Source organism: Chiloscyllium punctatum, unplaced genomic scaffold (genome assembly GCF_047496795.1).
Source record: "Chiloscyllium punctatum isolate Juve2018m unplaced genomic scaffold, sChiPun1.3 scaffold_503, whole genome shotgun sequence".
Lineage (NCBI taxonomy): Eukaryota > Metazoa > Chordata > Chondrichthyes > Orectolobiformes > Hemiscylliidae > Chiloscyllium > Chiloscyllium punctatum.
Window position 1 is genome coordinate 24,611 of NW_027310237.1, and position 22,341 is coordinate 46,951.

Consider the following 22,341-nt stretch of genomic DNA (forward strand, 5'->3'; position numbering starts at 1 on the left):
GTGTGTGTGTGCGTGTGCCTGTGTGTCTTTGTGCACGTGTGCCTGTGTGTGTGTGTGCGTGTGCCTGTGTGTCTTTGTGCACGTGTGCCTGTGTGTGTGTGTGCGTGTGCCTGTGTGTCTTTGTGCACGTGTGCCTGTGTGTGTGTGTGCGTGTGCCTGTGTGTCTTTGTGCACGTGTGCCTGTGTGTGTGTGTGCGTGTGCCTGTGTGTCTTTGTGCACGTGTGCCTGTGTGTGTGTGTGCGTGTGCCTGTGTGTCTTTGTGCACGTGTGCCTGTGTGTGTGTGTGCGTGTGCCTGTGTGTCTTTGTGCACGTGTGCCTGTGTGTGTGTGTGCGTGTGCCTGTGTGTCTTTGTGCACGTGTGCCTGTGTGTGTGTGTGCGTGTGCCTGTGTGTCTTTGTGCACGTGTGCCTGTGTGTGTGTGTGCGTGTGCCTGTGTGTCTTTGTGCACGTGTGCCTGTGTGTGTGTGTGCGTGTGCCTGTGTGTCTTTGTGCACGTGTGCCTGTGTGTGTGTGTGCGTGTGCCTGTGTGTCTTTGTGCACGTGTGCCTGTGTGTGTGTGTGCGTGTGCCTGTGTGTCTTTGTGCACGTGTGCCTGTGTGTGTGTGTGCGTGTGCCTGTGTGTCTTTGTGCACGTGTGCCTGTGTGTGTGTGTGCGTGTGCCTGTGTGTCTTTGTGCACGTGTGCCTGTGTGTGTGTGTGCGTGTGCCTGTGTGTCTTTGTGCACGTGTGCCTGTGTGTGTGTGTGCGTGTGCCTGTGTGTCTTTGTGCACGTGTGCCTGTGTGTGTGTGTGCGTGTGCCTGTGTGTCTTTGTGCACGTGTGCCTGTGTGTGTGTGTGCGTGTGCCTGTGTGTCTTTGTGCACGTGTGCCTGTGTGTGTGTGTGCGTGTGCCTGTGTGTCTTTGTGCACGTGTGCCTGTGTGTGTGTGTGCGTGTGCCTGTGTGTCTTTGTGCACGTGTGCCTGTGTGTGTGTGTGCGTGTGCCTGTGTGTCTTTGTGCACGTGTGCCTGTGTGTGTGTGTGCGTGTGCCTGTGTGTCTTTGTGCACGTGTGCCTGTGTGTGTGTGTGCGTGTGCCTGTGTGTCTTTGTGCACGTGTGCCTGTGTGTGTGTGTGCGTGTGCCTGTGTGTCTTTGTGCACGTGTGCCTGTGTGTGTGTGTGCGTGTGCCTGTGTGTCTTTGTGCACGTGTGCCTGTGTGTGTGTGTGCGTGTGCCTGTGTGTCTTTGTGCACGTGTGCCTGTGTGTGTGTGTGCGTGTGCCTGTGTGTCTTTGTGCACGTGTGCCTGTGTGTGTGTGTGCGTGTGCCTGTGTGTCTTTGTGCACGTGTGCCTGTGTGTGTGTGTGCGTGTGCCTGTGTGTCTTTGTGCACGTGTGCCTGTGTGTGTGTGTGCGTGTGCCTGTGTGTCTTTGTGCACGTGTGCCTGTGTGTGTGTGTGCGTGTGCCTGTGTGTCTTTGTGCACGTGTGCCTGTGTGTGTGTGTGCGTGTGCCTGTGTGTCTTTGTGCACGTGTGCCTGTGTGTGTGTGTGCGTGTGCCTGTGTGTCTTTGTGCACGTGTGCCTGTGTGTGTGTGTGCGTGTGCCTGTGTGTCTTTGTGCACGTGTGCCTGTGTGTGTGTGTGCGTGTGCCTGTGTGTCTTTGTGCACGTGTGCCTGTGTGTGTGTGTGCGTGTGCCTGTGTGTCTTTGTGCACGTGTGCCTGTGTGTGTGTGTGCGTGTGCCTGTGTGTCTTTGTGCACGTGTGCCTGTGTGTGTGTGTGCGTGTGCCTGTGTGTCTTTGTGCACGTGTGCCTGTGTGTGTGTGTGCGTGTGCCTGTGTGTCTTTGTGCACGTGTGCCTGTGTGTGTGTGTGCGTGTGCCTGTGTGTCTTTGTGCACGTGTGCCTGTGTGTGTGTGTGCGTGTGCCTGTGTGTCTTTGTGCACGTGTGCCTGTGTGTGTGTGTGCGTGTGCCTGTGTGTCTTTGTGCACGTGTGCCTGTGTGTGTGTGTGCGTGTGCCTGTGTGTCTTTGTGCACGTGTGCCTGTGTGTGTGTGTGCGTGTGCCTGTGTGTCTTTGTGCACGTGTGCCTGTGTGTGTGTGTGCGTGTGCCTGTGTGTCTTTGTGCACGTGTGCCTGTGTGTGTGTGTGCGTGTGCCTGTGTGTCTTTGTGCACGTGTGCCTGTGTGTGTGTGTGCGTGTGCCTGTGTGTCTTTGTGCACGTGTGCCTGTGTGTGTGTGTGCGTGTGCCTGTGTGTCTTTGTGCACGTGTGCCTGTGTGTGTGTGTGCGTGTGCCTGTGTGTCTTTGTGCACGTGTGCCTGTGTGTGTGTGTGCGTGTGCCTGTGTGTCTTTGTGCACGTGTGCCTGTGTGTGTGTGTGCGTGTGCCTGTGTGTCTTTGTGCACGTGTGCCTGTGTGTGTGTGTGCGTGTGCCTGTGTGTCTTTGTGCACGTGTGCCTGTGTGTGTGTGTGCGTGTGCCTGTGTGTCTTTGTGCACGTGTGCCTGTGTGTGTGTGTGCGTGTGCCTGTGTGTCTTTGTGCACGTGTGCCTGTGTGTGTGTGTGCGTGTGCCTGTGTGTCTTTGTGCACGTGTGCCTGTGTGTGTGTGTGCGTGTGCCTGTGTGTCTTTGTGCACGTGTGCCTGTGTGTGTGTGTGCGTGTGCCTGTGTGTCTTTGTGCACGTGTGCCTGTGTGTGTGTGTGCGTGTGCCTGTGTGTCTTTGTGCACGTGTGCCTGTGTGTGTGTGTGCGTGTGCCTGTGTGTCTTTGTGCACGTGTGCCTGTGTGTGTGTGTGCGTGTGCCTGTGTGTCTTTGTGCACGTGTGCCTGTGTGTGTGTGTGCGTGTGCCTGTGTGTCTTTGTGCACGTGTGCCTGTGTGTGTGTGTGCGTGTGCCTGTGTGTCTTTGTGCACGTGTGCCTGTGTGTGTGTGTGCGTGTGCCTGTGTGTCTTTGTGCACGTGTGCCTGTGTGTGTGTGTGCGTGTGCCTGTGTGTCTTTGTGCACGTGTGCCTGTGTGTGTGTGTGCGTGTGCCTGTGTGTCTTTGTGCACGTGTGCCTGTGTGTGTGTGTGCGTGTGCCTGTGTGTCTTTGTGCACGTGTGCCTGTGTGTGTGTGTGCGTGTGCCTGTGTGTCTTTGTGCACGTGTGCCTGTGTGTGTGTGTGCGTGTGCCTGTGTGTCTTTGTGCACGTGTGCCTGTGTGTGTGTGTGCGTGTGCCTGTGTGTCTTTGTGCACGTGTGCCTGTGTGTGTGTGTGCGTGTGCCTGTGTGTCTTTGTGCACGTGTGCCTGTGTGTGTGTGTGCGTGTGCCTGTGTGTCTTTGTGCACGTGTGCCTGTGTGTGTGTGTGCGTGTGCCTGTGTGTCTTTGTGCACGTGTGCCTGTGTGTGTGTGTGCGTGTGCCTGTGTGTCTTTGTGCACGTGTGCCTGTGTGTGTGTGTGCGTGTGCCTGTGTGTCTTTGTGCACGTGTGCCTGTGTGTGTGTGTGCGTGTGCCTGTGTGTCTTTGTGCACGTGTGCCTGTGTGTGTGTGTGCGTGTGCCTGTGTGTCTTTGTGCACGTGTGTGTGCCTGTGTGTCTTTGTGCACGTGTGCCTGTGTGTGTGTGTGGTGTGCCTGTGTGTCTTTGTGCACGTGTGCCTGTGTGTGTGTGTGCGTGTGCCCTGTGTGTGTGTGTTGTGCGTGTGCCTGTGTGTCTTTGTGCACGTGTGCCTGTGTGTGTGTGTGCGTGTGCCTGTGTGTCTTTGTGCACGTGTGCCTGTGTGTGTGTGTGCGTGTGCCTGTGTGTCTTTGTGCACGTGTGCCTGTGTGTGTGTGTGCGTGTGCCTGTGTGTCTTTGTGCACGTGTGCCTGTGTGTGTGTGTGCGTGTGCCTGTTGTGCACGTGTGCCTGTGTGTGTGTGTGCGTGTGCCTGTGTGTCTTTGTGCACGTGTGCCTGTGTGTGTGTGTGCGTGTGCCTGTGTGTCTTTGTGCACGTGTGCCTGTGTGTGTGTGTGCGTGTGCCTGTGTGTCTTTGTGCACGTGTGCCTGTGTGTGTGTGTGCGTGTGCCTGTGTGTCTTTGTGCACGTGTGCCTGTGTGTGTGTGTGCGTGTGCCTGTGTGTCTTTGTGCACGTGTGCCTGTGTGTGTGTGTGCGTGTGCCTGTGTGTCTTTGTGCACGTGTGCCTGTGTGTGTGTGTGCGTGTGCCTGTGTGTCTTTGTGCACGTGTGCCTGTGTGTGTGTGTGCGTGTGCCTGTGTGTCTTTGTGCACGTGTGCCTGTGTGTGTGTGTGCGTGTGCCTGTGTGTCTTTGTGCACGTGTGCCTGTGTGTGTGTGTGCGTGTGCCTGTGTGTCTTTGTGCACGTGTGCCTGTGTGTGTGTGTGCGTGTGCCTGTGTGTCTTTGTGCACGTGTGCCTGTGTGTGTGTGTGCGTGTGCCTGTGTGTCTTTGTGCACGTGTGCCTGTGTGTGTGTGTGCGTGTGCCTGTGTGTCTTTGTGCACGTGTGCCTGTGTGTGTGTGTGCGTGTGCCTGTGTGTCTTTGTGCACGTGTGCCTGTGTGTGTGTGTGCGTGTGCCTGTGTGTCTTTGTGCACGTGTGCCTGTGTGTGTGTGTGCGTGTGCCTGTGTGTCTTTGTGCACGTGTGCCTGTGTGTGTGTGTGCGTGTGCCTGTGTGTCTTTGTGCACGTGTGCCTGTGTGTGTGTGTGCGTGTGCCTGTGTGTCTTTGTGCACGTGTGCCTGTGTGTGTGTGTGCGTGTGCCTGTGTGTCTTTGTGCACGTGTGCCTGTGTGTGTGTGTGCGTGTGCCTGTGTGTCTTTGTGCACGTGTGCCTGTGTGTGTGTGTGCGTGTGCCTGTGTGTCTTTGTGCACGTGTGCCTGTGTGTGTGTGTGCGTGTGCCTGTGTGTCTTTGTGCACGTGTGCCTGTGTGTGTGTGTGCGTGTGCCTGTGTGTCTTTGTGCACGTGTGCCTGTGTGTGTGTGTGCGTGTGCCTGTGTGTCTTTGTGCACGTGTGCCTGTGTGTGTGTGTGCGTGTGCCTGTGTGTCTTTGTGCACGTGTGCCTGTGTGTGTGTGTGCGTGTGCCTGTGTGTCTTTGTGCACGTGTGCCTGTGTGTGTGTGCGTGTGCCTGTGTGTCTTTGTGCACGTGTGCCTGTGTGTGTGTGTGCGTGTGCCTGTGTGTCTTTGTGCACGTGTGCCTGTGTGTGTGTGTGCGTGTGCCTGTGTGTCTTTGTGCACGTGTGCCTGTGTGTGTGTGTGCGTGTGCCTGTGTGTCTTTGTGCACGTGTGCCTGTGTGTGTGTGTGCGTGTGCCTGTGTGTCTTTGTGCACGTGTGCCTGTGTGTGTGTGTGCGTGTGCCTGTGTGTCTTTGTGCACGTGTGCCTGTGTGTGTGTGTGCGTGTGCCTGTGTGTCTTTGTGCACGTGTGCCTGTGTGTGTGTGTGCGTGTGCCTGTGTGTCTTTGTGCACGTGTGCCTGTGTGTGTGTGTGCGTGTGCCTGTGTGTCTTTGTGCACGTGTGCCTGTGTGTGTGTGTGCGTGTGCCTGTGTGTCTTTGTGCACGTGTGTCTTTGTGCACGTGTGCCTGTGTGTGTGCGTGTGCCTGTGTGTCTTTGTGCACGTGTGCCTGTGTGTGTGCGTGTGCCTGTGTGTCTTTGTGCACGTGTGCCTGTGTGTGTGTGTGCGTGTGCCTGTGTGTCTTTGTGCACGTGTGCCTGTGTGTGTGTGTGCGTGTGCCTGTGTGTCTTTGTGCACGTGTGCCTGTGTGTGTGTGTGCGTGTGCCTGTGTGTCTTTGTGCACGTGTGCCTGTGTGTGTGTGTGCGTGTGCCTGTGTGTCTTTGTGCACGTGTGCCTGTGTGTGTGTGTGCGTGTGCCTGTGTGTCTTTGTGCACGTGTGCCTGTGTGTGTGTGTGCGTGTGCCTGTGTGTGCACGTGTGCCTGTGTGTGTGTGTGCGTGTGCCTGTGTGTCTTTGTGCACGTGTGCCTGTGTGTGTGTGTGCGTGTGCCTGTGTGTCTTTGTGCACGTGTGCCTGTGTGTGTGTGTGCGTGTGCCTGTGTGTCTTTGTGCACGTGTGCCTGTGTGTGTGTGTGCGTGTGCCTGTGTGTCTTTGTGCACGTGTGCCTGTGTGTGTGTGTGCGTGTGCCTGTGTGTCTTTGTGCACGTGTGCCTGTGTGTGTGTGTGCGTGTGCCTGTGTGTCTTTGTGCACGTGTGCGTGTGTGTGTGCGTGTGCCTGTGTGTCTTTGTGCACGTGTGCCTGTGTGTGTGTGTGCGTGTGCCTGTGTGTCTTTGTGCACGTGTGCCTGTGTGTGTGTGTGCGTGTGCCTGTGTGTCTTTGTGCACGTGTGCCTGTGTGTGTGTGTGCGTGTGCCTGTGTGTCTTTGTGCACGTGTGCCTGTGTGTGTGTGTGCGTGTGCCTGTGTGTCTTTGTGCACGTGTGCCTGTGTGTGTGTGTGCGTGTGCCTGTGTGTCTTTGTGCACGTGTGCCTGTGTGTGTGTGCGTGTGCCTGTGTGTCTTTGTGCACGTGTGCCTGTGTGTGTGTGTGTGTGCCTGTGTGTCTTTGTGCACGTGTGCCTGTGTGTGTGTGTGCGTGTGCCTGTGTGTCTTTGTGCACGTGTGCCTGTGTGTGTGTGTGCGTGTGCCTGTGTGTCTTTGTGCACGTGTGCCTGTGTGTGTGTGCGTGTGCCTGTGTGTCTTTGTGCACGTGTGCCTGTGTGTGTGTGTGCGTGTGCCTGTGTGTCTTTGTGCACGTGTGCCTGTGTGTGTGTGTGCGTGTGCCTGTGTGTCTTTGTGCACGTGTGCCTGTGTGTGTGTGTGCGTGTGCCTGTGTGTCTTTGTGCACGTGTGCCTGTGTGTGTGTGTGCGTGTGCCTGTGTGTCTTTGTGCACGTGTGCCTGTGTGTGTGTGTGCGTGTGCCTGTGTGTCTTTGTGCACGTGTGCCTGTGTGTGTGTGTGCGTGTGCCTGTGTGTCTTTGTGCACGTGTGCCTGTGTGTGTGTGTGCGTGTGCCTGTGTGTCTTTGTGCACGTGTGCCTGTGTGTGTGTGTGCGTGTGCCTGTGTGTCTTTGTGCACGTGTGCCTGTGTGTGTGTGTGCGTGTGCCTGTGTGTCTTTGTGCACGTGTGCCTGTGTGTGTGTGTGCGTGTGCCTGTGTGTCTTTGTGCACGTGTGCCTGTGTGTGTGTGTGCGTGTGCCTGTGTGTCTTTGTGCACGTGTGCCTGTGTGTGTGTGTGCGTGTGCCTGTGTGTCTTTGTGCACGTGTGCCTGTGTGTGTGTGTGCGTGTGCCTGTGTGTCTTTGTGCACGTGTGCCTGTGTGTGTGTGTGCGTGTGCCTGTGTGTCTTTGTGCACGTGTGCCTGTGTGTGTGTGCGCGTGTGCCTGTGTGTCTTTGTGCACGTGTGCCTGTGTGTGTGGTGCCTGTGTGTCTTTGTGCACGTGTGCCTGTGTGTGTGTGTGCGTGTGCCTGTGTGTCTTTGTGCACGTGTGCCTGTGTGTGTGTGTGCGTGTGCCTGTGTGTCTTTGTGCACGTGTGCCTGTGTGTGTGTGTGCGTGTGCCTGTGTGTCTTTGTGCACGTGTGCCTGTGTGTGTGTGTGCGTGTGCCTGTGTGTCTTTGTGCACGTGTGCCTGTGTGTGTGTGTGCGTGTGCCTGTGTGTCTTTGTGCACGTGTGCCTGTGTGTGTGCGTGTGCCTGTGTGTCTTTGTGCACGTGTGCCTGTGTGTGTGTGTGCGTGTGCCTGTGTGTCTTTGTGCACGTGTGCCTGTGTGTGTGTGTGCGTGTGCCTGTGTGTCTTTGTGCACGTGTGCCTGTGTGTGTGTGTGCGTGTGCCTGTGTGTCTTTGTGCACGTGTGCCTGTGTGTGTGTGTGCGTGTGCCTGTGTGTCTTTGTGCACGTGTGCCTGTGTGTGTGTGTGCGTGTGCCTGTGTGTCTTTGTGCACGTGTGCCTGTGTGTGTGTGTGCGTGTGCCTGTGTGTCTTTGTGCACGTGTGCCTGTGTGTGTGCGTGTGCCTGTGTGTCTTTGTGCACGTGTGCCTGTGTGTGTGTGTGCGTGTGCCTGTGTGTCTTTGTGCACGTGTGTCTTTGTGCACGTGTGCCTGTGTGTGTGCGTGTGCCTGTGTGTCTTTGTGCACGTGTGCCTGTGTGTGTGCGTGTGCCTGTGTGTTTGTGCATGTGTGCCTGTGTGTGTGTGTGCGTGTGCCTGTGTGTCTTTGTGCACGTGTGCCTGTGTGTGTGTGTGCCTGTGTGTCTTTGTGCACGTGTGCCTGTGTGTGTGTGTGCGTGTGCCTGTGTGTCTTTGTGCACGTGTGCCTGTGTGTGTGTGTGCGTGTGCCTGTGTGTCTTTGTGCACGTGTGCCTGTGTGTGTGTGTGCGTGTGCCTGTGTGTCTTTGTGCACGTGTGCCTGTGTGTGTGTGTGCGTGTGCCTGTCTGTCTTTGTGCACGTGTGCCTGTGTGTGTGTGTGCGTGTGCCTGTGTGTCTTTGTGCACGTGTGCCTGTGTGTGTGTGTGCGTGTGTCTTTGTGCACGTGTGCCTGTGTGTGTGTGTGCGTGTGCCTGTGTGTCTTTGTGCACGTGTGCCTGTGTGTGTGTGTGCGTGTGCCTGTGTGTCTTTGTGCACGTGTGCCTGTGTGTGTGTGTGCGTGTGCCTGTGTGTCTTTGTGCACGTGTGCCTGTGTGTGTGTGTGCGTGTGCCTGTGTGTCTTTGTGCACGTGTGCCTGTGTGTGTGTGTGCGTGTGCCTGTGTGTCTTTGTGCACGTGTGCCTGTGTGTGTGTGTGCGTGTGCCTGTGTGTCTTTGTGCACGTGTGCCTGTGTGTGTGTGTGCGTGTGCCTGTGTGTCTTTGTGCACGTGTGCCTGTGTGTGTGTGTGCGTGTGCCTGTGTGTCTTTGTGCACGTGTGCCTGTGTGTGTGTGTGCGTGTGCCTGTGTGTCTTTGTGCACGTGTGCCTGTGTGTGTGTGTGCGTGTGCCTGTGTGTCTTTGTGCACGTGTGCCTGTGTGTGTGTGTGCGTGTGCCTGTGTGTCTTTGTGCACGTGTGCCTGTGTGTGTGTGTGCGTGTGCCTGTGTGTCTTTGTGCACGTGTGCCTGTGTGTGTGTGTGCGTGTGCCTGTGTGTCTTTGTGCACGTGTGCCTGTGTGTGTGTGTGCGTGTGCCTGTGTGTCTTTGTGCACGTGTGCCTGTGTGTGTGTGTGCGTGTGCCTGTGTGTCTTTGTGCACGTGTGCCTGTGTGTGTGTGTGCGTGTGCCTGTGTGTCTTTGTGCACGTGTGCCTGTGTGTGTGTGTGCCTGTGTGTCTTTGTGCACGTGTGCCTGTGTGTGTGTGTGCGTGTGCCTGTGTGTCTTTGTGCACGTGTGCCTGTGTGTGTGTGTGCGTGTGCCTGTGTGTCTTTGTGCACGTGTGCCTGTGTGTGTGCGTGTGCCTGTGTGTCTTTGTGCACGTGTGCCTGTGTGTGTGTGTGCGTGTGCCTGTGTGTCTTTGTGCACGTGTGCCTGTGTGTGTGTGTGCGTGTGCCTGTGTGTCTTTGTGCACGTGTGCCTGTGTGTGTGTGTGTGTGTGCGTGTGCCTGTGTGTCTTTGTGCACGTGTGCCTGTGTGTGTGTGTGCGTGTGCCTGTGTGTCTTTGTGCACGTGTGCCTGTGTGTGTGTGTGCGTGTGCCTGTGTGTCTTTGTGCACGTGTGCCTGTGTGTGTGTGTGCGTGTGCCTGTGTGTCTTTGTGCACGTGTGCCTGTGTGTGTGTGTGCGTGTGCCTGTGTGTCTTTGTGCACGTGTGCCTGTGTGTGTGTGTGCGTGTGCCTGTGTGTCTTTGTGCACGTGTGCCTGTGTGTGTGAGAGAGTGCCTGTCAGTGTGAGAGTATGCCTGCGCGTGTGTGTGTGAGTGTGCGTGTGTCTGTGTGTGTGTGTGCACGTGCCTGTGTGTGTGTGTGTGAAAATGTGTGTGCGCGCGCCTGTGTGTGCATGTGCCTGTGTGTTTGTGTGTGTGTGCACGTGTGCCTGTGTGTAAGTGCGCGTGTGCCCCTGTGAGTGTGTGCATGTGCGTGCGTGCATGTGCGTGCCTGTGTGTGTGTGAGTGTGCATGTGCCTGTGTGTGCGTGTGCCTGTGTGTGTGCATGTGCGTGCCTGTGTGTGTGTGAGTGTGCATGTGCCTGTGTGTGTGTGTGCCTGTGCGTGCGTGCTTGTATGTGTGTGTGTGTGCCTGTGCGTGCGCTCATGTGCCTGTGTGTGTGTGTGCCTGCATGTACATGTATGCCTGCTTGTGCGCCTGTGTGTGCCTGTGTGTGTGTGTGTGTGTGTGCACCTATGTGTGCATGTGTGTAAGAACTGGGTGAGTGGTTGGTCCCAGCTGGTACAGGCCGGACTGGTATAGAGGAAGCCCCAGAGGTGTTGGGTGGGAATGGAGAGGAATACCCCTCTCTGCAATCGCTGCTGCCCTCTCTTGGGTCTTCTCTATCGTGAAGGTGGTGTTTGGTATGCTTTCCTTTATTGGTCAGAGTATTGCGTACAGGAGTTGGGAGGTCATGTTGTGGCTGTACAGGACTTTGGTTAGGCCACTGTTGGAATATTGCGTGCAATTCTGGTCTCCTTCCTATCGGAAAGATGTTGTGAAACTTGAAAGGGTTCAGAAAAGATTTACAAGGATGTTGCCAGGGTTGGAGGATCTGAGCTACAGGGAGAGGCTGAACAGGCTGGGACTGTTTTCCCTGGAGCGTCGGAGGCTGAGGGGTGACCTTATAGAGGTTTATAAAATTATGTGGGGCATGGATAGGGTAAATAGACAAAGTCTTTTCCCTGGAGTCGGGGAGTCCAGAACTAGAGGGGCATAGGTTTAGGGTGAGAGGGGAAAGATATAAAAGAGACCTAAGGGGCAACTTTTCCACCCAGACGGTGGTACGTGTATGGAATGAGCTGCCAGAGGATGTGGTGGAGGCTGGTACAATTGCAACATTTAAGAGGCATTTGGATGGGTATATGAATAGGAAGGGTTTGGAGGGATATGGGCCGGGTGCTGGCAGGTGGGACTAGACTGGGTTGGGATATCTGGGTCAGCATGGACGGGTTAGGCCGAAGGGTCTGTTTCTGTGCTGTACAGCCCTGTGACGTGGTGTGTGTTGTGTGTGGTGCCCAGGTGAGGATGGCCTCGGAGGGGACACAGGAAAGTCCCTGAAGTTGGACGACTCCAAGGAACACGAGGACGAGTTGCTGTTGACCACCACCAAGGCAGCTGACTTCGATGTGTAAGCATGACCGTGTCGGTGAGGGGGGGGGGCGGGTGGGGACAGCTGTCTCAGGAGGGTCCGCGTAGCTCAGCTGGCTGGACAGCTGGCTGGCTCGTGACAGCTGACAGAGTGGCCTTCAATTCCCCGGCCGGGACATCTCTCCTTCACAGTCCCGCCCGGCTCCCTCTCTGTACCAGGGAATACATTTCCAGCGAGTCTTCACCATGGTGCCAGGGGGGAGCGGGGGGGCTCTGTGCCTGTCTGCGTGTGGCCCTTTCAGACCCTCGTCCTCCCGAGGGGAGGAGACGGGGCAAGGCGCTGGCGGGATGAGGGCACGACTCCGTGAAAGAGTCTGGATGGCGGTGTTGGGGGAGGGGATCTGGGTTTCGGAGACGAGGAAGGGGGCGCCAGGTTGGCCAGGGGCTGAGCGACTCCTTTTTGTCTTGACTTTGAGTCGTTTTTTTTCTTCTCCTTCGGAACCCCTTGCCAGGTCCTGCTCTCCCGCCATCCAGCGGATGCCACTCGCCGCCCCGGAAATGGCCGTGCCCAAGGAGCAAGTTGTCACACAGCAAACGCAGCAGCACCAGGTACGGGGGATGGTGTGAGCGACTCCACTCCCCACCAAGGGGCAAGGCTCCCATTGTTCAGAGGCCACACTGCCCATCGTGTGTCTCGGCCAATTCTATCCCTTCCAACCTCCTCCCCCTCCCCCCCCCCCCTCCCCTCCCCACCCCGGGGCTGGTCGAGGGCCAAGTCAGGAGGGTGTGAGGGAATACTCCCCACTTGACCTGGAGGGTGGGGGGGGGCAGCTCCAACAACACTTGATAAGCTCGACACCACCCAGGGACAAAGCAGTCCCCCACTCGATTGTCCCCACACCCACAAACCCCCCACTCCCTCCGCCCCCGACGCTCAGTAACAGCAGTGGGTACCATCTACAAGACACACTGCAGCAACTCCCCCAGGCTCCTCAGACAGCACCTTCCAAACCCCCACGGCCACTTCCATCGGGAAGGACAAGGGGCAGCAGGTACATGGGAACACCACCCCCCCTGGCAAGTTCCCCTCCGAGCCCCTCACCATCCGCGACTCGGAAATATATTGGCCGTCCCTTCAGGGTCAGAATCCTGGGACTCCCTCCCTCAGGGTGCGGTGTGTGGGGGGGGTTCCTACACCACACAGGACCGCACTGGTTCAGGAAGGCAGCTCACCCCCCACCTTCACAAGGGGGCAGTTAGGGGGGGGAAACAGGGCAATAAATGCTGGGCCCAGCCAGTGACACACATGACCCACAAATGAACTGGAAAAAAAAGATGGCCCCCATCCCATGAACCAACTGGGGGCGGGTGAGGGGGGTGAAAAGACTCCTCTCTGCCGCAGAATGTTCTTTTTATTTTGTCCATCACCCTTGGAACCTTGGCCCCCTCTCGTTCTGATTGCGACCGGGAACAGTTCCTCCCTCTCGATTTTCACATCTGTCTTTGTGTGCCCTCCCGTCCGTCCGTCTGTCTGTCTGTCTGTCTCTGCGGGAGGCAGCCGTCTGTGTCAGTGTCCAAGGACGTCGATGAAGACTCCTTCACCCCTGGCAGCCCAGCGACGGAGACATCTGACAACATCAGCCCCATCGCCAGCCCCATCCACACAGGGTAGGTCTGTCTGTGTGTGTGTGTGTGGTGTGTGTGTGTGTGTGTGTGTCTGTCCCTCTGCCTGAGAGTGCAGGCCGCTCTCTCTCTCTCTCTCTCTGTCTGCAGACCCCCCTCACACAATCCCTCGCTTTGTTCCACCAGAGAAACCCTGGCAGCAGCCTGGGATGTGCCTGAGAGCACTGACTCCCCAGACAGCCCCAGTGACAGGGCTGTCCTCTCTGGGTAAGTCAGATTGCAGAGACCATGTGCAGGTCAGTATGCACCCGTCGTCTCTCTCTCTCTCTCTCTCTCTATCTCTCTCTCTCTGTCTGACCCATTCCGTTTGTCTTGCGGCCTCTCTCGCTCTGAGGAGGGGAGTCCTGTGTGAATCTGGGCGGGAGATCTCACTCACTGTCTGTGTGTTTGTTTCTCTCTCCCCCCGCACCCCCCAAACCCATACCTCTAGCATTGTGACCAGCGGTCCAGTAGTGGAAAGCCCCACTGCCTATCCACTCAGCAGCCCTATCAGGTCAGGGTAAGTGAGGCCTAGTCAGTTGTTGCTGCTGCTCACAGCCTGCTGAACCGAGCTTCTGTGCCTTGCTTCTGGCAGCTTCAACCTGCTCCTCTCTCCTGTCTCTCAACCCCCTTTACCCCCCGTTTCCCCCCCCCTCCTTCCCCCCCCCCGTCCTTTCCCCCCACTCCTTTCCCCCCCTCCTTCCCCCCACTCCATTCCCCCCCTCCTTCCCCCCTCCTTTCCCCCCCACTCCTTTCCCCCCCCCTCCTTTCCCCCCCCCCTCCTTTCCCCCCCCCGTCCTTTCCCCCCCACTCCTTTCCCCCCCACTCCTTTCCCCCCCACTCCTTTCCCCCCCACTCCTTTCCCCCCCCTCCTTTCCCCCCCCCGTCCTTTCTCCCCCACTCCTTTCCCCCCCACTCCTTTCCCCCCCCACTCCTTTCCCCCCCTCCTTTCCCCCCCCCCCTCCTTTCCCCCCCACTCCTTTCCCCCCCCACTCCTTTCCCCCCCACTCCTTTCCCCCCCTCCTTTCCCCCCCACTCCTTTCCCCCCCCTCCTTTCCCCCCCGTCCTTTCTCCCCCACTCCTTTCCCCCCCACTCCTTTCCCCCCCCACTCCTTTCCCCCCCTCCTTTCCCCCCCACTCCTTTCCCCCCCACTCCTTTCCCCCCCACTCCTTTCCCCCCCACTCCTTTCCCCCACTCCTTTCCCCCCCACTCCTTTCCCCCCCACTCCTTTCCCCCCCACTCCTTTCCCCCCCACTCCTTTCCCCCCCACTCCTTTCCCCCCCCCTCCTTTCCCCCCCACTCCTTTCCCCCCCACTCCTTTCCCCCCCACTCCTTTCCCCCCCACTCCTTTCCCCCCCACTCCTTTCCCCCCCACTCCTTTCCCCCCCCACCTTTCCCCCCCTCCTTTCCCCCCCACTCCTTTCCCCCCCACTCCTTTCCCCCCCCACCTTTCCCCCCCTCCTTTCCCCCCCACTCCTTTCCCCCCCCTCCTTTCCCCCCCCCTCCTTTCCCCCCCACTCCTTTCCCCCCCACTCCTTTCCCCCCCCACTCCTTTCCCCCCCCCCTTTCCCTGTCATCCTGACCAAGGAGAGCTTCACCCCATTCCAGACTGTGCTGCTGCAGGGAAACCCGTTTCCCATCCCCACCCCCCGCGGGAGCTGGTCCTGTTGGGATTGAGGGCACCGGGATAGCCAGCAGGTTCGCCCCCTGTCTACACCTCCCCCCCCCCCCCCCCCCCCCCAACACAATGTGTTTGGAGCCAGAACCCTCGGTGGCTGTAAGTGACTCCAGACCCACTGGGGAGGAACCCTCTGGACATTCCCCAACCGTCTCTCAGCCCGTCGTGCCAAACCCTCCCAGATGGGATGGGTCCTGGCAACAGCTGAAGGCAGCCAGGAGCGATGCCAGTAAACACAGCGCTGTCGACCCCGCAAAACCTGCCAGTCTGGTCAAGCAACAGCCTAACCTCGTCACACTCAGGAAACATACCTTACAGACCATGTGACAGATACCACCATAACCATTCCTGGATACGTCCTGTCCCACTGGCAGGACAGACCCAGCAGAGATGGCGGTACACAGCAGGGAGGGAGTTGTCCTGGGAATCCTCAACGGTGACTCTGGGCCTCTTGATGTCTCATGACTTCAGCTTAAACGTAGGCAAGGAAACCTCCGCTCAGCTCTTTCAGAGCACAACGGTCCCCCAGCCAAGCTGGTCCAGAATACTGCCATTTTCCCGACAATGTGGGAAAGTGCCCAGGTACGCCCTCCGCACAAAAGCAGGACAAATCCAGCTTGACCAATGGCCGCCCCATCGCTCTCCTCTCAGTCAGGGCTGAAGTGATGGGAGGGTGCTTTCAGCCAGCACTCACTCAGCGATAACCTGCTCAGTGACGCCCCCATTGGGCTCCACCAGGGTCACTCAGCTCCTGAGCCCATCGCATCCTTGCTTCAAACGGTGGACCATGGCACGGTCGCTCAGTGGTCAGCACTGCTGCCTCACAGCGCCGGGGTCTTAGGTTCGATTCCAGCCTCGGGGCGACTGGCTGTGTGGAGTTTGCACATTCTCCCCCGTGTCTGCGTGGGTTTCCTCCGGGTGCTCCGGTTTCCTCCCACAGTCCAAAGATGTGTAGGTCAGGGGAATTGGCCAGGCTAAATTACCCATAGTGCTCAGGGATGTGCAGGTTAGGGTGGATTGGCCATGCTAAATTACCCATAGTGCTCAGGGATGTGCAGGTTAGGGTGGATTGGCCATGCTAAATTACCCATCGTGTTCAGGGATGTGCAGGTTAGGGTGGATTGGCCGTGCTAAATTACCCATAGTGCTCAGGGATGTGCAGGTGAGGGTGGATTGGCTGTGCTAAATTACCCATAGTGCTCAGGGATGTGCAGGTTAGGGTGGATTGGCTGTGCTAAATTACCCATAGTGCTCAGGGATGTGCAGGTTCGGGTGAATTGGCCATGCTAAATTGCCCATAGTGCTCAGGGATGTGCAGGTTAGGGTGAATTGGCCATGCTAAATTGCCCATAGTGTAAGGTGAAGGGGTAAATGTAGGGGAATGGGTCAGGGTGGGTAGCTCTTCGGAGGGTCGGTGAGGACTTGTATGGGCCGAAGGGCCTGTTTCCACACAGTAGGGGAATCTAATCTCATCTAATCTAATCATCCAGTTGAATTCCAAAGGGGAGGAGGAGAAAGTGACCACCCTTGGCATCAAGGCTGAGTTTAACTGACTGTGGCATCGAAACTGGAACCAGTGGGTAGCAGCGGGGGGTGGGGCAAGCTCTCTGCTGGTTGGCATCATAGCTGGCGCACAGGAAAACGGCTGTTGGAGACCAGTCACCTCAGGATGTCGCTGCAGGAGTCCCTCAGGGTGGTGTCCCACACTCAACCACCTTCGCCAATGAGCTTCCCTCCATCAGAAGGGTCAGCTGTTCACTGACCATGGCACAATGGTGGGCACCATTCGCCACTCCTCAAACAGTGAAGTCGTCCAGGCTCAGCTGCAACAAGGTCTGGACGATATCCAGGCTCGGGCTGACAAGTGGCAATACCATGAGTGCCACCCAAATGCCAGGCTGTGACCATCACCGATAAGAGACGATCTCACTCATTGGTCAAGTTGACTTGCAATGGTGTTACCGTCACTGATCTCCCCCCCCCCCCCCCCCACAACGATCAACCCCCTGGGGTGTTAGCACTCACCAGAAATTCTCCTGGACCAGCCCCAAGAGCAGCTCAGAGGCTGGGAATCCTACAGTGAGTCACCCCCCCCCCCCCTCCTGCATCCCTTCCAAAGCCTGCCCCCCCCCCCCCCCCGCACCCCCATCTCCCATCGACCAGGCCCAAGTCAGTAGGGTGTGAGGGAATACTCTCCACTTGCCCTGGATTGGGGGGGGGTGGGGGGTGGGCAGAGCCAACAACGCTGGAGAAGCTCGACACCATAGAGGAACAAAGCAGCCCCCCCCCCCCCCCGGCTCGATTGTCCCCACCCCCACAAACCCCCCACTCCCTCCACCCCCCCCCGACGCTCAGTAACAGCAGTGGGTACCATCCACAAGACGCACTGCAGCAACTCCCCCCAGGCTCCTCAGACAGCACCTTCCAAACCCCCACGGGACACTTCCATCGGGAAGGACAAAGGGACAGTGGGGGAGCCGGACTGTCCACTGTGGATGCTGGGAATGACCCTGGAAGTGCTGGAGAAACTCAGCAGGTTCTGCAGCATCTGTGGAGGGAGGGACAGAAGTCTTCAGCCCACTGTCACAATTTCCCTCCAAAGGTTTCTCCTGAGTGTCAACCCAGGACAAATGTGTGAGAGAGAGAGAGAGAGAGAGAGAGAGTTGGAGGGGTGGGAGTGGAGCAAAGACAGTGTCACACGTGCTGACGAACAGGAATGGACTGAAAACCAAAGGCTTTTGAGTGTCCCGAAGGTCAGAGAGGAGTGGGTTCTGACACTGGACCACGTTGCAGTGGGGGACATGGCCTCTGAGAAAGGGCAGGAGGTGAAACAGGGGTGTGTGTGGGTCAGGTCAACGCTGAGAGGGCCCCTTGGCTGTGGACAGACGACTCCCAGTCTGAGGCCAGGAAGCATCGTGTGTGTGTGTGTGTGTGTGCGTGTGTGTGTGTCCACGACACTCCGTCAGGATCCGATGGGGAGCAGATTGGGGGGATGGTGGGCGATGTGAACAGGGTGGGAGAGCAGGGTGTCACTGTGGGCCACACTCGGATACATCTCCCTGCGCACCAGGCCGAAGCCTGCGTTCAGTCGCTGAGCCCCAAGCCCCAGACCTGAGGAATATTCCCAAGTTCCGGCGTTCCAGCTGCGTCTCCCGCCTTCTCCCTGTCGGGGAGTTTCCCTGCTCGCTGGCTTTCCGCGGCTTCGGGTATTAACCGCCCAATCTTCCACGGTCAAGGTCGGACGATGCCAGCTTCACCTCCTGCTGGGGGAGTAACGGAAATGGGAATTCACAGGAATCCAGCCGGAGCCCAGAGGCGAGCTGGGCTGGGGGGGAGGGGATGGTCTGAATACAGGGATATCTCCCCCGAGCTCCTCTGGACGCAGTGGGGTGGGATCAGCCTTGGGGTCTGGAGGCTGACTGTAATCGTGGACATGTGATTCTCCCCCCGTACACCATCCGGAGTAGGGATAGGGAGACTCCCATCCCAGCCCCCTCCCCATCCGGAGCAGGGATAGGGAGACTCCCATCCCAGCCCCCTCCCCATCCGGAGCAGAGATAGGGAGACTCCCATCCCAGCCCCCTCCCCATCCGGAGCAGAGATAGGGAGACTCCCATCCCAGCCCCCTCCCCATCCGGAGCAGGGATAGGGAGACTCCCATCCCAGCCCCCTCCCCATCCGGAGCCGGGATAGGGAGACTCCCATCCCAGCCCCCTCCCCATCCGGAACAGGGATAGGGAGACTCCCATCCCAGCCCCCTCCCCATCCGGAGCAGGGATAGGGAGACTCCCATCCCAGCCCCCTCCCCATCCGGAACAGGGATAGGGAGACTCCCATCCCAGCCCCCTCCCCATCCGGAACAGGGATAGGGAGACTCCCATCCCACCATCCCCATCCGGAACAGGGATAGGGAGACTCCCATTCCCCCCTCCCCATCCGGAGCAGGGATAGGGAGACTCCGATCCCAGCCCCCTCCCCATCCGGAGCAGGGATAGGGAGACTCCCATCCCAGCCCCCTCCCCATCCGGAACAGGGATAGGGAGACTCCCATCCCAGCCCCATCCCCATCCGGAACAGGGATAGGGAGACTCCCATTCCCCCCTCCCCATCCGGAGCAGGGATAGGGAGACTCCCATCCCAGCCCCCTCCCCATCCAGAACAGGGATAGGGAGACTCCCATTCCCCCCTCCCCATCCGGAGCCGGGATAGGGAGACTCCCATCCCAGCCCCCTCCCCATCTGGAACAGGGATAGGGAGACTCCCATTCCCCCCTCCCCATCTGGAACAGGGATAGGGAGACTCCGATCCCAGCCCCCTCCCCATCCGGAGCAGGGATAGGGAGACTCCCATCCCACCATCCCCATCCGGAGCAGGGATAGGGAGACTCCCATCCCAGCCCCCTCCCCATCCGGAGCAGGGATAGGGAGACTCCCATCCCAGCCCCCTCCCCATCCGGAGCAGGGATAGGGAGACTCCCATCCCAGCCCCATCCCCATCCGGAGCAGGGATAGGGAGACTCCCATCCCACCATCCCCATCCGGAGCAGGGATAGGGAGACTCCCATCCCAGCCCCCTCCCCATCCGGAGTAGGGACAGGGAGACTCCCATCCCATCCCCCTCCCCATCCGGAGCTGGGATAGGGAGACTCCCATCCCACCATCCCCATCTGGAGCAGGGATAGGGAGACTCCCATCCCATCCCCCTCCCCATCCGGAGTAGGGACAGGGAGACTCCGATCCCCTCCCCATCCAGGGCCGGGATAGGGGGGTCATGGGGACAATGAGGAACAGTGCGACCAGGCAGATGCACCTTGGGGAACCCCGGGGCGATGTTCCCCCTTGGTTTTCCCTCGGTGCTGACATGGAAATCTGGGATCGTTGGTGCCCTCACCTCCCCTCCCACCTCCAAAGGAGAAATGATCTGACCACTGGGACGATTCTGAGTCCAAGCTGGGATTGGGAAGACTGAGTTGTTCAGGTGTGAGGCAGTTCGGACACCGTTGTGGTGTGGGTGAGGCCTTACGATGTTGGATGGTAGTGCTGGCCTGAGGGGCTGAATGGCCTCCTCTTGGCCCTGGAAAGCAGGGCCTGTTGGGATTGATTGGTTTGCCCCATCTTGTATGAGAGCCAGGTGATGACCTCATGTCTCTCTCTGACCCCGGGTAGGATGGTGACCCCTGGGTATGTCCCTTGCCCCCCCTGGCAGTACCTCATGCCCTGTCACTGTCTCTCGGCAGGTTCCTGGTGAGTTTCATGGTGGATGCGCGAGGCGGTTCAATGAGGGCCAGCCGCCATAACGGACTGCGTGTGGTGATCCCACCGCGGACCTGCACCGCTCCCACACGGATCACCTGCCGCTTGGTCAAGTCCCAGAAGCTGGTCAGCCCACCGCCCCTGGTGGAGGGGGAAGGGCTGGGCTGCAGGGTGATCGCACTGGGACCTGCTGGGACCCACTTCCTGGGGTAAGGCCGGAGGGCTGACTCCAACCAGGGCCTGCTCCCTCTGTCTCACACACAGACACATACCCACAGACACACAGATACACACCCACAGACACACAGATACACACTCACACACTCACACACACACACACACACACACACACTCACACACTGACACACACACTCACACACACACATACACACTCACACACACACTCACACACACACTCACACACACACTCACACACTGACACACACACTCACACACACAGATACACACAGACACTCACACACAAATGCACACAGACACAGACACACACACAGATACATACACAGACACCCACAGACACTCACACAGATACGCACAGACACACACAGATACAGACACACATACACACTTACAGACACAGACACACAGACATACACACACAGACACTCTCACACACAGATACAGATACACGTACTCACACACACAAACACTTACACACACAGACGCTCACACACTCACACGCACACAGACACACACACCCACAGACACAGTGACACACCCACAGACACACTGGCACACCCACATACACACTTACACACACACACAGACACTCAGATATAGGCACTCTCACATACACACACTCACACACACACACTCTCACATACACACACTCACACAGACACACTCTCACATACACACACTCACACAGACACTCGCACACAGACACAGACAACCTCTCACACAGAGACACAGACACATACTAACACACACACAGATACGCACACTCACAGGCACAGACACACAGACATACACACACAGATATACAGACACACTCACTCACAGTCACACACACAGACGCACACACACAAAGACACAGATACAGACTCACACACACACACACAAACACTCACACACCGACACTCTCACACACTCATACATGCTCACACAGACACACTCACACACAGACACACTCACACAGACACACACCCACAGACACACTGACACACCCACAGACACAGACACTCAGACACAGGGCACACACACACACACTCACACTCATTCACACACTCACTCACACAGACACACACACACAGACACTCACACACACACAGACACACTGACAAACACACTGAAACACCCACAGACACACTCACACACCCACAGACACATACACACAGACACTCACACACACATACTCACAGACACAGACACTGATATACAGACACTCACATACAGACACAGACACACCCACAGACACACACGCACGCTCACACACACATCCACACTCACACAGACACACACTCACACACACACTGACACACCCACAGACACACACGCGCACTCACACACACATCCACAGACACTCACACAGACACACACTCACACAAACACACTCACACACACACTGACACACCCACAGACGCACCTGCAGACACACCCACAGACACAGACACTCAGACATAGGCACTCACACACACACACTCGCACATACACACTCTCTGACACACACTCACAGAGACACACACACACAGACACACACAAGCACACACACAGACACTCTCCCACACAGACATGCATGCGCACAGACACGCACACGCACAGACACGCATGCATACAGACACGTGCGCACACAGACACTCGCGCGCACACACAGACACGCGTGCGCACACGCAGACACTCGTGCGCACACACAGACGCGCGCGCGCACACAGACACACGCGCGCACACAGACACGCGCGCGCACACAGACACTCGTGCGCACACACAGACACGCGTGCGCACACACAGACGCGCGCGCACACACAGACACGCGCGCGCACTCAGACACGCGTGCGCACACTCAGACACTCGTGCGCACACACAGACACGCGTGCGCACACACAGACACTCGTGCACGCACACACAGACACTCGTGCGCACACACAGACGCGCGCGCGCACACACAGACACGCGCGCACACAGACACTCATGCGCGCACACAGACATGCGCGCACACACACAGACACTCGCGCACGCACACAGACACTCGCGCGCACACACAGACACTCGCGCGCACACACAGACACTCGCGCGCACACACAGACACGCGCGCGCACACACAGACACTCGTGCGCACACACAGACACTCGCACACACAGACACTCGTGCGCACACACAGACGCTCGTGCGCACACACACACACTCTCTCACACACAGACACACTCACACACAGACACACACACTCTCTCACAAACAGATACACTTTCACACACACACACACTCACACACAGACAGACAGACACACTCTCAAGCACACACTCTCTCACACACACTCACGCGCACACACACACACACACACACAGAGAGACACACACACATACAGACGCACACACAGCCTCATCCTCTCACCATCCTCGTGTTCTTGCTCTCCAGCCTGCTGTTCTGCCTTCTCCCCTTTAT

At 57.8% G+C, this 22,341-nt stretch overlaps 1 protein-coding gene across 1 annotated transcript in view; it reads left to right on the forward strand.

Annotated features, from left to right (window-relative positions):
- Positions 1 to 11,063: 11,063 nt before the first annotated feature.
- Positions 11,064 to 22,341, forward strand: part of LOC140473042 (ankyrin-1-like) — a gene marked incomplete at its 5' end in the record, with an annotated part of 60,386 nt that continues 49,108 nt past the window's right edge. Inside the window, 6 exon segments of the mRNA XM_072567553.1 lie at positions 11,064 to 11,172; positions 11,645 to 11,741; positions 12,691 to 12,800; positions 12,942 to 13,022; positions 13,246 to 13,314; positions 19,710 to 19,934. Of these exon segments, the coding sequence (XP_072423654.1) occupies positions 11,064 to 11,172; positions 11,645 to 11,741; positions 12,691 to 12,800; positions 12,942 to 13,022; positions 13,246 to 13,314; positions 19,710 to 19,934 (691 nt within the window).